General features: G+C 40.2%; 1 protein-coding gene across 34 annotated transcripts in view; it reads left to right on the top strand.

Moving 5' to 3' along the window:
• The window catches only part of SYTL4 (synaptotagmin like 4), a 160,140-nt gene that overhangs the window by 49,863 nt on the left and 96,197 nt on the right, over positions 1 to 14,080 (top strand). For all 34 annotated transcript variants that reach the window (XR_009598860.1, XR_009598857.1, XR_009598856.1 and 31 more), the window contains 4 exons: positions 9,638 to 9,809; positions 10,053 to 10,268; positions 10,400 to 10,509; positions 10,753 to 10,855. Coding sequence is in view for 24 of the 34 variants with exons in the window: in XM_060407945.1 (XP_060263928.1) it covers positions 9,700 to 9,809; positions 10,053 to 10,268; positions 10,400 to 10,509; positions 10,753 to 10,855 (539 nt within the window). In the remaining 10 variants the exon portion in view is untranslated. The remainder of the gene's footprint in view (positions 1 to 9,637; positions 9,810 to 10,052; positions 10,269 to 10,399; positions 10,510 to 10,752; positions 10,856 to 14,080) is intronic.

Raw genomic sequence — 14,080 nt, 5'->3', positions numbered from 1 at the left:
ATCTCTGTCACCACAACTCAGGGAGTTCACCGGGCCCTGCCTGTGTTTGTCCTCCCCGCACCACGGCCTGGACACTCTCTCAAGACAATGAGCCTGGAAAGCCAGAGGGCTCATGTTTGCTTCCTGTCTCCCAGGGATCACAGTCCTCCATTGCCTGATACTCAGTGTCTTCAAAATTACCATTGTTTTATATATTTTATTCATTTGGGGAGGTGGAGGGGGTCCAGGCAGGGTAAAAATCCATTCTTGGCCAGAAATAGAAGGCCACTGACATTTTATAATCCCCAATTTTCATGAGCAGTTATAATTTGTAGCTCCATTTCAGTTCTCATTTTTCAAAAAATGCATTTCAGTTCTCATTTTTCAAAAAATGTATACATCATCATGTTTCTTGACATAGCTAGATCAGTTCTAAATATCTATTCGAAAGTATACAGAATGACATGCAGCAATGCAAGTTTTCCATATCACTCATCAGTTTCTGTGTAAAACATACTATCATTTGCAGTTTAATTCAGGGTTTCTTGGTTAAACTAATGTCCTTTGAAAGACACTGGTTCACTTTTTCATTTTCAGTGAGCTATAAACTTTGCCAAAATTGTCCATTGCCCTTGGCCCAAACAGCAAAATGCTTTTGTCATATCATTTAAGTGGGACATGACTGATGATAGAATAGAATTTATATGCAAAACCCTCACATAATTATTACTCATAGGTTTAGAGGAATAATTTAATATTGGTTCAGTCTTTTTGCCCTTAAGCGTGGGTCAGTTTTTCTGGACTTCTCTGTCATCTCTAAAGTTGTCAGCATAGTTGCTCACTGAAAAAAAGGCCTGAAACTTTAAGCTTAAATGCAGTTTAACTCACAATTCATCTGTATTCTTTAATAGAAAATCAATGTCACTTTGTAAGACCCAGTTACATCTTAAAGAACAAATACACATATAAAAACTGACAAAAAAACAATAGCTAAACCTTAGAATTTAGCACTCTCTCTGTTCACATTACTTTGCTGCTGCTGCTAAGTTGCTTCAGTCGTGTCCAACTCTGTGTGACCCCATAGATGGCAGCCCACCAGGCTCCCCTGTCGCTGAGATTCTCCAGGCAAGAACACTGCTGCATATTTTTAAAAACTCATGAATCTTTATAACAAACTCAAGACAGTAGATATCATTTTCTTCCTTTTACCAGTGAAGAATTTGGGAGCTTCCCATGTGGTGCTAGTGGTAAAGAACCTGCCTGCCAGTGTAGGAGACATACGAAACATGAATTCGATCCCTGGGTTGGGAAGAATCCCTGGAGGAGGGCATGGCAACCCGCTCCAGTATTCTTGCCTGGAGAATCCAGGCAGAGGAGTCTGGAGGGCTGCAGTGCATAGGTTCGCACAGAGTCGAACACGACTGAAGCGACTTAGCACACATGCACAGTTTTCTTCCTTTGACCAATGAAGAAATTGAAGCACTGAGAGGTTTAGTAGCTTGCCCAAAGTCACACAGATAGTCATTCATGAAGTTGGGATTCATATTCAGGCAGTTGGGGTCCAAAGGCCGTGTTTTGGGCCTGACACCAGACTGCCTCAGGAAGATAAAAACACTTTGCTCTCAGCTCTAGTGCCACTCTTCAGTTTCTGTGAGTGTAGCTTTAAGCATATAAATGCAAGTAGATTTCTGGGTGAAGACATTCAGCAAAGTTTATTGATCTCATATTGTGCATCAGACACTGTGCCAAGTAAGCTCTTGTGGGTACTAAGTCCAGATACAGTGCCTACCTTCAAGAAGGCCACATCTGGTAGAAGTTTCTAGTTTGAGCATAAGTATTACCATCTTCCCATTTATATGTGCCATGTGCGTTGCATGTTTGAGAGAGGGAGGGGTACCGATGTGCCCTACAAATTAAACACAAAAGAATTTGTTTTATTTGCGGGCTGCTACATGGACATTTTTTGATGGGTTCAATCCCTGGATTCGGAAGATCCCCCAGAGAAAGAAATGGCAATCCACTGCAGTATTCTTGCTTGGAAAATCCCATGGACAGAGGAGCCTGGCAGGCTATAGTCCATGGTGTTGCAAAAAAGTCAGACATGACTTAATGACTAAACAACAACAGCAACTTGATTTGTAGGTATTTGCATTACAATATTTTCCTGAATTTTGATTAATAAGTATTTGCAACTTTATAACTCTATGCACCATCTTTCCTAAAATATCTTCTTGTTGGGCAGGAAGCCCATAAGACGTTTCATCTGAGTCTTGACACCCCACAACTAATGTGGAACAAACTGTCCATCAGAGCTCGGGTTTGGACACTCATGTTATCTGAGCTGTGGTTCTTTTCAGTGGATAATCCTTACACTTTTGACTGGATAGTGTTAGTTGCTCAGTTGTGTTTGACTCTATCTGACTCTGTGGACTGTAGCCGCCAGTATACCTGTAATTGAATTTCAGTGAAAGACTAAAGTTTTATCGGGCTTTGGTCTCTCCATTAAATCCTAGTACTGTTTGTCAATTGGGAGAAAATGAAAGGTCACAGGTTTTCTGTGATGCAAATCTGTCTGGCTTTCTTATTTGTGCCTCAGTATTTTTTTAAATTCTATTTTTAAAAACGTGATATGCCATTTGCCATAAAAATATATCACTTAAGTCATTGCAAATGCCTTGTTTTCATTTATGAATTTCTAGGAAACATTCTGCCCTATGGTATGGGCATGGTGGTGGTGGTGAGGCAGGGAGCAGGTTTCTTCTTTAAGATGTTAATGATAGGTTTAGTACAATTATGAAATTATGATTTCTTCTTTGGCATATGAGACTTGCATTATGACTTAGTACACGATCATTTGGTGGGGCGGGCAGTAAATGTTCCAGTTGGATATAGAATTCTACATATGTTCATTAAATTAGACCTATTTTGTTCAACTTGTCTTATATTTAGTAATTTTTTATCTGCTTATACTATTAATAATTGAAAGAAGTATGTTATTCCCCCCCCTTTTTTTTTACAAATTCTATTTTATTTCTTGACTACACCTATCAGTATAGTGCTAATTTACATAGATTACATCATATTTTCCTTTAAAATTGAAGTATAGTTAATATTCCGTGGAGAAGGAAATGGCAGCCCACTCCAGGCCTATTGCCTGGAAAATCCCATGGACAGAGGAGCCTGGTGGGCTACAGACCATGGGGTCGCAAAGAGTCAGACACAACTGAGTGACTTCACTTCACTTCACTATAGTTAATATTAAAGGAAATGAACCCTAAATATTCATTGGAAGGACTGATGCTGAAACTGAAGCTTCAGTACTTTGGCTACCTGATGCAAAGAGCCAACTCATTGGAAAAGACCCTGATGCTGGGAAAGATTGAAGACAAAAGGAGAAGGGGACGACAGGGTTAGATGGTTAGATAGCATCATTGACTCAATGGACATGAATTTGAACAAACTCTGGGAGATAATGTAGGAGAGAGAAGGCTGGCATGCTGCAGCCCAGGGGGTTGCACAGAGTTGGACACATCTCAGTGACTAAACAACAATAATAATAGTTAATATACTTTATTATATGTTACATATAGTTATTTGTAAGGTATACAATATAGTGATTTACAGTCATTAAAGGTTAGACCCCATTTAGAAGTGACAGTGATAGAGTTAGTTACTTGGTCATGTCTGACTGTTTGCAACCCCACAGACTGTAGCACGCCAGGCTCCCCTGTCCATGGAATTCTCCAGGCAAGAATACTGGAGTGGGTAGCCATTCCCTTCTCAAGGGGATCTTTCTGACCCAAGGATTGAACCCAGGTCTCCTGTATTGCAGGCAGAAACTTTATCATCTGAGCCACCAGGGAAGCCCAGACTTCTTTTATAGTTATAAAATATTGGCTATATTCCCTGTGTTGTATCCTTTTAGCTTATTTTCTATGATCTACCATTTTGATGGTAATTTTTCAGTTTCTCTCTCTAGTTGTACATAATCTTCTGTTATATATTTGGAGGGATTTTCTGAGTGCATGTTAATAAAACATACTTGATTTTTTTTAACTCTACGTAGTAGTCTTATCTTTTATAATGATTTTATTATTTTTAAATTTTGTTTTTTAGATATTAATATAACTGTCTCAACTTTATTTTGGTTTTCATTTACCTGGTATATCTTTTTTCTATCTTTTTACTTTCAGTCTTTTGTGATCTTTATGTTTTAGATGTGTCCCTTGTGAAATGGCACATACCTGGATTTTTTAATTTTATGTAGTCTGTTGCTGCTGCTGCTAAGTTGCTTCAGTCATGTCTGACTCTGCGACCCCATAGACAGCAGCCCTCCAGGCTCCCCCGTCCCTGGGATTCTCCAGGCAAGAACACTGGAGTGGGTTGCCATTTCCTTCTCCAGTGCATCAAAGGGAAAAGTGAAAGTGAAGTTGCTCAGTTGTGTCCAACTCTTAGCGACCCCATGGACTGCAGCCCACCAGGCTCCTCCGTCCATGGGATTTTCCAGGCAGGAGTACTGGAGTGGGCTGCCATTGCCTTCTCTGATGTAGTCTGTTAACCTCTGTATTTTAAAGTATGAGTTTTACTTATACATTTAAAAATGTTAGTTGACATATTGGAGCTTTTTTTTTACCATCTTATGTTTTATTTTCTATTTATTTCATTTTTCTATGTTTTTTCTCCTTGTGTTTAACTTTTTTTCCCTTATTCTATTTTCCGATTACTGAATCTAGAAGATCACATCTCAAGTGAGCTGGCTAGTAACAGGGTTAACATTGGAAATAGCAACCTATCATCTAAGGTGAGGTTGAGGATGGAATGCAGCTTTACCGAAAGTAGTCAGATTGGCAAGTGATAGGGCAGAGGAGGCAAGAAGCTGATGGAGGTCATGGCTTATATATTCTCCTTGGGGATGGGAATAAGAGTATTTCCTCAAGACTACCTAAGAAAGGGCCTGTGAAAGAGGCTTGCTAAGTCACTTCAGTCATATCCAACTCTGTGCAGCCCCATAGACGGCAGCCCACCAGGCTCCCCCGTCCCTGGAATTCTCCAGGCAGGAACACTGGAGTGGGTTGCCATTTCCTTCTCCAGTGCATGAAAGTGAAAGGTGAAAGGGAAGTTGCTCAATCGTGTCCAACTCTTAGCGACCCCATGGGCTGCAGCCTACCAGGCTCCTCCGTCCATAGGATTTTCCAGGCAAGAGTACTGGAGTGGGATGCCATTGCCTTCTCCTGTGAAAGAGGCTTAGCATCTTATAATTCAGTAAAGACCAAGAAATAGTGAAGTCAAGACAATGTTGATACTTCCAGAACCTGTGTAGTTTTGCTGTGATGTTTATATGCTCTATTATCTTGTTAGTAATTAGTTTAATTACTTTTTATTACCTTTGTCATGCTGATGGATTCTAAAAGCCCACCAGGCTCCTCTGTCCATAGGATTTCCCAGTCAAGAATACTGGAGTGGGGAGTTTCCTAGGTGGCTCAGTGGTAAAGAACCTAGCTGTCAATGCAGGAATACTGGATTGGTTGGGAAGATGAGGGGCTCTTCCTGACCTAGAGATCAAACCTGGGTCTCCTGCATTGCAGACGGATTCTTTACCATCTGAGCCACCAGGGAAGCCACCAACTGAACTAAAGGCAAGTAAAAAGACTTCTAGGTGACAGCGAGGGTACAGCTGAGGTTGTAGACCAGGAATTATTTAGGACCTGGGTATAGGAGCAGACAAGGCAGACTATATAGCCTTGGTACAGGTTTGGGATTTTGACGGACAGTTGCTGCAGTGAGATGAAGGTGCATGGATATGGAAGATATTGGTGAGAGTGGTTCAAATGTTGCACTGTCGGGAGTCCAGGATGGATAGGGAAGGAAGATAGATCAATCGGAGGCAAGTAGACCAAGAGAAAGTGGAGGGAAGGCTCAAGAGACTGTGGTCTTGGTAAAGTTGTAGATAGGTATAGTGGGAGTAAGCTGTAATTCAAAAATAGGGATTCTTGAATTTAAGATTTCAGAGGGGGGCAGTCCTGGTTGGTCAACTCCATGAGTGAAAAATAAAGGGAAGATGTTCAGTATTAGCAGTTCCATTTTGTTATCGTGCTGTGTTTGATTCCTTAATGACACTCTTACTTCCTTGGCTTTTACTCCTAGCTGGTCTCATTATGTGCCAGTGTGCTTGTCTCATCACAGAACTCTGCTGCCTCTCCATAAATATCAGTTTTCTAATAAATTTGGCTTTGCTTTCATTTCAGTGTGTCTGTGCCATCCTTAGTCTCTTACATGCATGCCTCTCCATAACAATCCCCCAAGCATGCAGACATAGACTATTCAATTCACATGATAGTATACATGTTAGCCTACTGTATTGGTGTTTTCTTTCTGGCTTACTTCACTCTGTATAATCGATTACATCATCATCAATGTTAATTGCCAGTCAGTTGGTGATACCTAGTTTATCCAGGAGCTGCTGATTTTTTTTGGCCAGTTCTTCAACCATAATCACACAATATGGGAATCCATTTCCACAGTGCTTTTGATTGCTGTGTTCAACATTTTATAATTGTTTTGGCCATGGTCCTGCCTGGATAGAGCCAGTGGAACACTAGCTCTTGAATGCAATTGCCTGGGCTTGAATCCTAGCAACTTCAGTTACTCTGTGTTTATTCTTGGGTGCGTTAACCTAACCTCTCCTGAGTCCTCATCTATAAAATGTGGATAACAATAGTACCTCATTCTTGGGGTTGTTGTGAGCATTACATGAATGTATGTCAAGTACTTGTTGCCTGGCATGTAATAAATTCTCAGTGAATGGAACGATTGGGGTTGATGATGACAGTGATGGTGATCAACAGTAGTGGTGGCATATGCAGCAACACACTGTGCCAAATACAGTGTTAGGTGCCAGGCCAGATACAAAGAATGGTACTGAAAAAGTCCTTGTTCTCATGGAGAGTATATATTCTCCTTGAGGGTGAAAAGTAAGAATATTTCCTCAAGACTTCCTAAGAAAGGGGCTATAAAAGAGGCTTAGCATTTTATAGTTCAATAAAGACCAAGAAATAATGAAATCAAGAAAGTGTTGGTATTTCCAGAACCTTGTAGCTTTGGTATGTCGTTTGTGCTCAGTCGTGTCTGTTTGCGACCCAATGGACTATAGCCCACCAGGCCCCTCTGTCTGTGGGATTCTCCAGGAAAGAATGCTGGAGTGGGTTGCCATTACTTTGTTTGTACTCTCTATTATTGTCTTGTTGGTAATTAGTGTTTAAAAGGGAAAGCACTTATGTAATTTCAAGGGAGAACAGAGAAGGTAAGTATGATCCTCACTTTGACTCTCAATATGACTACAACAAAACTTCTTGCCTTATTTCTATGCCTGTTTCTTCTCTTACAGCCCCTGTCACTGTTACAGCTCTTACTAGCCAGGTGTTTAACTTTGACATGCACACTAGGCATCTTTGCCTTCACACTTCATTCTTTCCATTCAGTCAGTCACTCCATTTTGTCATTTCTGCTTCTCAAACCTATTTGTGTTCTCTTGTCTTCCTGTTCTGGTTTAGGTCTGCCCTGAAGCAGATTCAGTGAGTACATGTATTCCAAATGTGTGTTCCAAACACTGATGGGATTTTTTGCACACATTATTCAATTTTCTTGACACCTTTGAGAAGTAGTTCATTTTGTAGTTGAAAAACCAGAGGATGACAGAGATACAGTGACTTTGCCCAGTTGGTTAAAAGCATAGTTAAATAAACTTCAGTTCAGTCACTCAGTCGTGTCAGACTCTGCGACTCCATGAATTGCAGCACGCCAGGCCTCCCTGTCCATCACCAACTCCCGGAGTTCACTCAGATTCACGTCCATCGAGTCACTTAGGTTGTCTTTTTGTCCAGTAATCTGTCTTCTTTGAATGTTTTCTTTCTGGAAATTTAAAAGTAAGACTTATCTGTAAAAAAAATCAGAGCTATATAAAATAAAAAGTAAACGTTGCCCCCCTCAATTCTGCTTCTCAAGAGGAACCAATGATAATGGGTTTTGTTCTAGACTTTTTTCTTTGCATATACAAATGTATAGATAGATACTTTAGCAAACAGATCATTCAAGTATAGTCCTAAAATGACTCTTATTTTTCACTCAAGATATATTTTCATTCAGATCTACCACATTTTAAAAATGGATGCATAGTATGTCATCATATGGAAATATTGTTTTGTTTAATGATTTCTCTGTTAAAGAACTTGTTTTTGCTCTTACAAATAATATTGCAATAACTTTCTTGTACATACACCATGCATACACATTTGTGTGAATATTTCTATTAGCTAGATACTTAGATGTGGTATTGCTTGCTTTTGGAGTATGCACATTTTACAATGTGTTATTGAATCTGAAGCTCCAATAATTTGGCCACCTGATGCAAAGAACTGACTCATTATAAAAGACCCTGATGCTGGGAAAGATTGAAGGCAGGAGAAGGGGATGACAGAGGAAGAGATGTTTGGATGGAATCACTGACTCGATGGACATGAGTTAGAGCAAACTCCTGAAGTTGGTGAAGGATAGGGAAGCCTGGCATGCTGCAGTCCATGGGGTCACAAAGAGTCAGACTCGATTGAGCAACTGAACAACAATGTGTTATTGTACTTCAATTTGTCTTTTGAACCAGCCTTTCGTACTATAGCTAGAGTGATCTTTGTAAAACAAATTTGAGTATGTGATTTCCCAATATCAAAAACAAAGCAACAACAAAGGTGTTTGATGGATTTCTATTCTCTGTGTCATCAATTTAAAAATTCTTAATTTTTAAGAATATTTGAGAATTACATAATCAGGTTTCCAGCTATATTTCCTATTATTCTCCCCAACCAACAAACATATACTCTGTTCTATGAGGCAAAATCCACCTGTTCCATAAAACCTTCCGCATGTATATAGTTCTCTCTTTTCCCTCTCTAGGCAAGATAGAACTAATTACTCCCTTCTCTAAGTTCTCACAACAATTTATTATCCCTCTAAGAGTGCTTAGTACACTGTACTCTGTATGTACCTTTCTCCTCTGTGATCTTCAGCACAGGAACTGTGCCTCACTCATCTTTGTATCTGTAACACTTTGTACAATTCCTGTCAGAGTAGATTCTCAACAAGTCTGGGTGAAATAGGTAAAGATATTCTTGAGGTGGTGTTAGCAATAAGAACTTTGGGAGATAGAGTAGGTGATGGCCATTTCGAAGTGTAGCAAAAAGCTGACTGAATCCAGGACTCTGGTCAGGAAAGGTTTGGAAGGAAATAGGCTTCAACTGGCAGAGGTCCCTGTGTGGTTTTCTCCACTACAGAGATCAGCTGTCTGATTATTTGGCTGAATAGATTTGTGACTTGAGAACATTAAAAGTATTGAAAATTAGATCATTGAGGATCCACTTGCTAGAAGGAGAATTTGACTCAGCTGTTGTGTCCTCTTTCCAGACTAAGATGCTTACGTTGAAAGACCCAACTGTTTGCCAGAGTCATGCATAGATTTTTCCCCTTGCAAACTTTGTCTCTTCCTTTTCAGGAGGAGTCACCTGGAGGTATAGGAATGGCACATTGGCCACACGGCTCTGTGTGTCTGTTTAGCTGCTCCAGGGGAAGCAGGAAATTCTCTGTGCACAGTTAGTTTTTATCTTTTTTTCAGGCAAATCTGGTGACCTGGTAGATTTGAAGAAAGAAGAGTAGAAGGAAAAACTAGGACAAGTCATGTCGGAGATACTTGATCTCTCTTTTCTGTCTGAGGTGGAAAGGGATTTGATCCTCAGTGTTCTACAACGAGATGAGGAACTCAGAAAAGCAGATGAGAAAAGGATTAGGTAAGAGTCCCAGAAAAATCATGTTCCCAGGCCCTTAACCAATGATACCCGGACTTTTTCTTATACTTCTCATCTGACTTTCAGAGGAACTTGTGTATGAGTTTTACAACTCCTCACTGAGTCAGGTTGGGCTCTGTTGCTTTCACAGAACTAAATAGTCTTACTGTCTCCACCTCTCGACCCATCTCTATCCAGCCCATGCAGCATCCAAATCACTTGTGCTTCTCTTTTGGGTATTGGCAGGCGACTGAAGAACGAGTTACTGGAGATAAAAAGGAAAGGGGCCAAAAGGGGCAGCCAGCACTATAGCGATCGGACCTGCGCCCGGTGCCAGGAGAGCCTGGGCCGCTTGACTCCCAAGACCAACACTTGTTGGGGTTGTAATCATCTGGTGTGTCGGGACTGCCGCATTCAGGAAAGCAATGGTACCTGGAGGTGCAAGGTGTGCGCCAAGGAAATGTGAGTGTTACTTAGAGTTGAGAGAAGAAAGGGGGCCCCAGTTGTGGTTTCTCCCTTTGTCCTTTATTAGTTGAATGTCAAGGGCCATTTTCTTAAAAATCCATTTCTCATTTTCTTTTATTCCTTCCCAGAGAGCTGAAGAAAGCAACTGGAGACTGGTTTTATGACCACAGAGTGAACCGCTTTGCTTACCACACCGGCAGTGAGATAATCAGGATGTCCCTGCGCCGCAAGCCTGCAGGTACCAGACCTGTTGGGATATGGCTCCCTGAGGCACTTGGCCTCAGTCATAGACCCGCTGCTGTGGGATCATAGTGTATTTTTACAGGCGGTGTGTCTTCCTTCACTCCATGGGCTCAGTCCATTTGTGGGCAACATAAAGACTGTGTTGCCATCCTTTCTGGAAACATACTGTGTTCCCCTTCCCCCACATCCCCCCCCCCACCATCATCACCCATATGCCATGCTTTTGTTTGTCTTGAAGTGAATAAAAGAGAGACAGTGGAACAGTCTCTCCTTCATCAGTCACAATTGGGTGATATCTGGCCAGGAAGAAAGATCATTCAGGAGCAACAGAAGGAGCCAAGGTAAGAACCAAGCAATCATTTAAAGAAAAGGCTATACATGCCTCTAATTGTTTTGTTTTTTAACTTCTATTTATAAAATAATAGATGTTCATTGTAGGAAAATTTGGAAAGTACAGAAAAGAGTAAACAAGGAAGAAAAAAAAAATCCTAATCCTGTAACCTACATATAAACATTAACATTTTGGTATATTTACTTTTTTCTTTATAAGAACAATTTGAAGACAAAATACAAATAACACAAACTCATTATTAAACATTTAACCAGTGTAGAAAACAATAAAGAAAACAACAAATCACCCAAAACCCAAATCACCCCAGTATTCATATTATATGAAGTTATTTCAGATATGTTTTTTTGCATATGTATAGATAAAGGGATAGGTGGATGGATAGATCAAAAAACTTTTATAATATTAGATCATAATAGATTAAAAGCTTTTGTTCATTTTACTTGAATTTAACAGAATAAACACTGAAATAAAATATAGGAATCACTAATCTTCAGATGTGTTTCTTTACTGTTAAGGATATTAGTCATGAATATCCCTCTAAACTTAAGAAAAAATATTATGGAATCCACCAAGCAGTTAGTCATTTTTGTGTAGTATCTTTCTGGTAACAGCCTTATAAAGCTATAATTTAGACCATGTAATTCACCCATTACTAGTGTACAATGAAGTAGATTATACAGAATTGTGCAACCACCACCTCGATTGATTTTAGAACTTTTTATTACCTTAAAAAGAAACCCTTGTGTGCTTTAGCTATCACTGCCCACCCCCACCTCCATATCATTCCCCATCCCTAAACAGTCTCTGATTTACTTTTAATTTCTGTGTTAGACATTTTATTTAAATAGAATCATAAAATATGTGGTCCTTTGTGACTGTTTTGTCTTACTTAACATAATGTTTTCAAGGTTCATCCATGTTGAAGCATGCATCAGTACTTTATTTCTTTTTATTGCCAAATAATATTCCATTATATGTAGATACTCCCATTTGTTTATCCATTCATCTGTTGATAGATGTTTGGGTTCTTTCCACTTTTTCGACCAATGCTATTATGAACATTTGTAATGAGTTTTTATGTGGACATGTTAGTCATGTCTGACTCTGTGACCCAATGGACTGTAGCCTGCCAGGCTCCTCTGTCCATAGAATTCTCCAGGCAAGAATACTGGAGCAGGTAGCCATTCCCTTCTATAGGGGATCTTCCTGACCCAGGGATTGAATCTGGGTCTTCTGCATTGCAGGCAGATTCTTTACTATCTGAGCCACTATACTTTAATTTAAAAAAGAATTAAAAATAATGAAATAAAATACTTAGGGGAAAAAGGAATTGCTTTTTATATACTTCTTTTCTATAACCCAAGGGAGAGGTTACAAAGGGATAGAGATGATACCAAGGGAACATTTCATGCAAAGATGGGCACAATAAATGACAGAAATGGTATGGACCTAACAGAAGCAGAAGATATTAAGAAGAGGTGGCAAGAATACACAGAAGAACTATATAAAAAAGTTCAACCACAATGGTGTGATCACTCACCTAGAGCCAGACATCCTGGAATGCAAAGTCAAGTGGGCCTTAGGAAGCATCACTATGAACAAAGCTAGTGGAGGTGATGAAATTCCAGTTGAGCTATTTCAAATCCTAAAAGATGATGCCAGCAAATTTGGAAAGCTCAGCAGTGGCCATAGGACTAGAAAAGGTCAGTTTTCATTCCAATCCCAAAGAAAGGCAATGCCAAAGAATGTTCAAACTACTGCACAATTGTACTAGCAAAGTAATGCTCAAAATTCTCCAAGCTAGGCTACAACAGTACGTGAACCAAGAACTTCCAGATATTCAAGCTGGATTTAGAAAAGTCAGAGGAACCAGAGATGAAATTGGCAACATCCATTGGATCATGGAAAAAACAAGAGAGTTCCAGAAAATTATCTACTTCTGCTTTATTGGCTACACCAAAGCCTTTGACTGTGTGGATCACAACAAACTGTGGAAAACTCTTAAAGAAGTGGGAATACCAGAGCACCTTACCTGCCTCCTGACTATTACCTGCCTCCTGACAAATCTGTGTTCAGGTCAAGAAGCAAAAGTTAGAATTGGACATGGAGCAACAGACTGGCTCCAAATCAGGAAAGGATTATGTCAAATCTGTATATTGTCACCCTGCTTATTTAACTTATATGCAGAGTGCATCATGTGAAATGCCGGGCTGGATGAAGCACAAGCTGGAATCAAGATTGCCAAGAGAAATATCAATAACCTCAGATATGCAGATGACACCACCCTTATGGCAGAAATAGAAGAACTAAAGAGCCTCTTAATAAAAGTGAAAGAGGTGAATTTAAAAGCTGGCTTACAACTCAACATTCAGAAAACTAAGATCAGGGCATCTGGTCCCATTACTTCATGGCAAGTAGATGGGGAAACTGTAAACAGTGAGAGACTATTTTGGGGGCTCAAAAATCACTGCAGATGGTGACTGTAGCCATGAAATTAAAAGATGCTTGCTCCTTGGAAGAAAAGATATGACCAAGCTAGACAGCATATTAAAAAGCAGAGACATAGCTTTGCCAACAAAGGTCTGTCTAGTCAAAGCTATGGTTTTTCCAGTAGTCATGTGTGGATGTGAGAGTTGGACTGTAAAGAAAGTTGAGCACCAAAGAACTGATGCTTTTGAACTATGGTGTTGGAGAAGAATCTTAAGAGTCTCTTGGACTGCAAGGAGATCCAGCCAGTTCATCCTAAAGGAAATCAGTCCTGAATATTCATTGGGAGGACTGATGCTGAAGCTGAAACTCCAATACTTTGGACACCTGATGTGAAGAACGGACTCATTTGAAAAGCCCCTGACGCTGGGAAAGATTGAAGGCAGGAGGAGAAGGGGACACCAGAGGATGAGATGGTTGGATGGCAACACTGACTTGATGGACACAAATTATCGAAAGCTCTAGGAGTTGGTGTTAGACAGGGAGTCCTGGAATGCTGCAGTCCATGGGGTCGCAAAGAGTTGGACACGACTGGGCAACTGAACTAAACTGAAGGGATGGGCAAAAGATAACTTGGGGATACTGGGTTTCAGTCTCCTGAAATTCTCATAAGTGTCTTCTTGTTTTTCAGTCTCAGTCATGAACCCCATGGACTGCAGCATACCAGGCTTCCCTGTCTGGCTCACTCAGTCTTAAGTGTCTGGTCTCAGTCTAGCTCTAGATGCAT

Source organism: Ovis aries, chromosome X, assembly GCF_016772045.2.
Source record: "Ovis aries strain OAR_USU_Benz2616 breed Rambouillet chromosome X, ARS-UI_Ramb_v3.0, whole genome shotgun sequence".
NCBI lineage: Eukaryota > Metazoa > Chordata > Mammalia > Artiodactyla > Bovidae > Ovis > Ovis aries.
The sequence above is the reverse complement of the archived record's forward strand: the minus strand, read 5'-3'. Positions and strand labels throughout refer to the sequence as shown.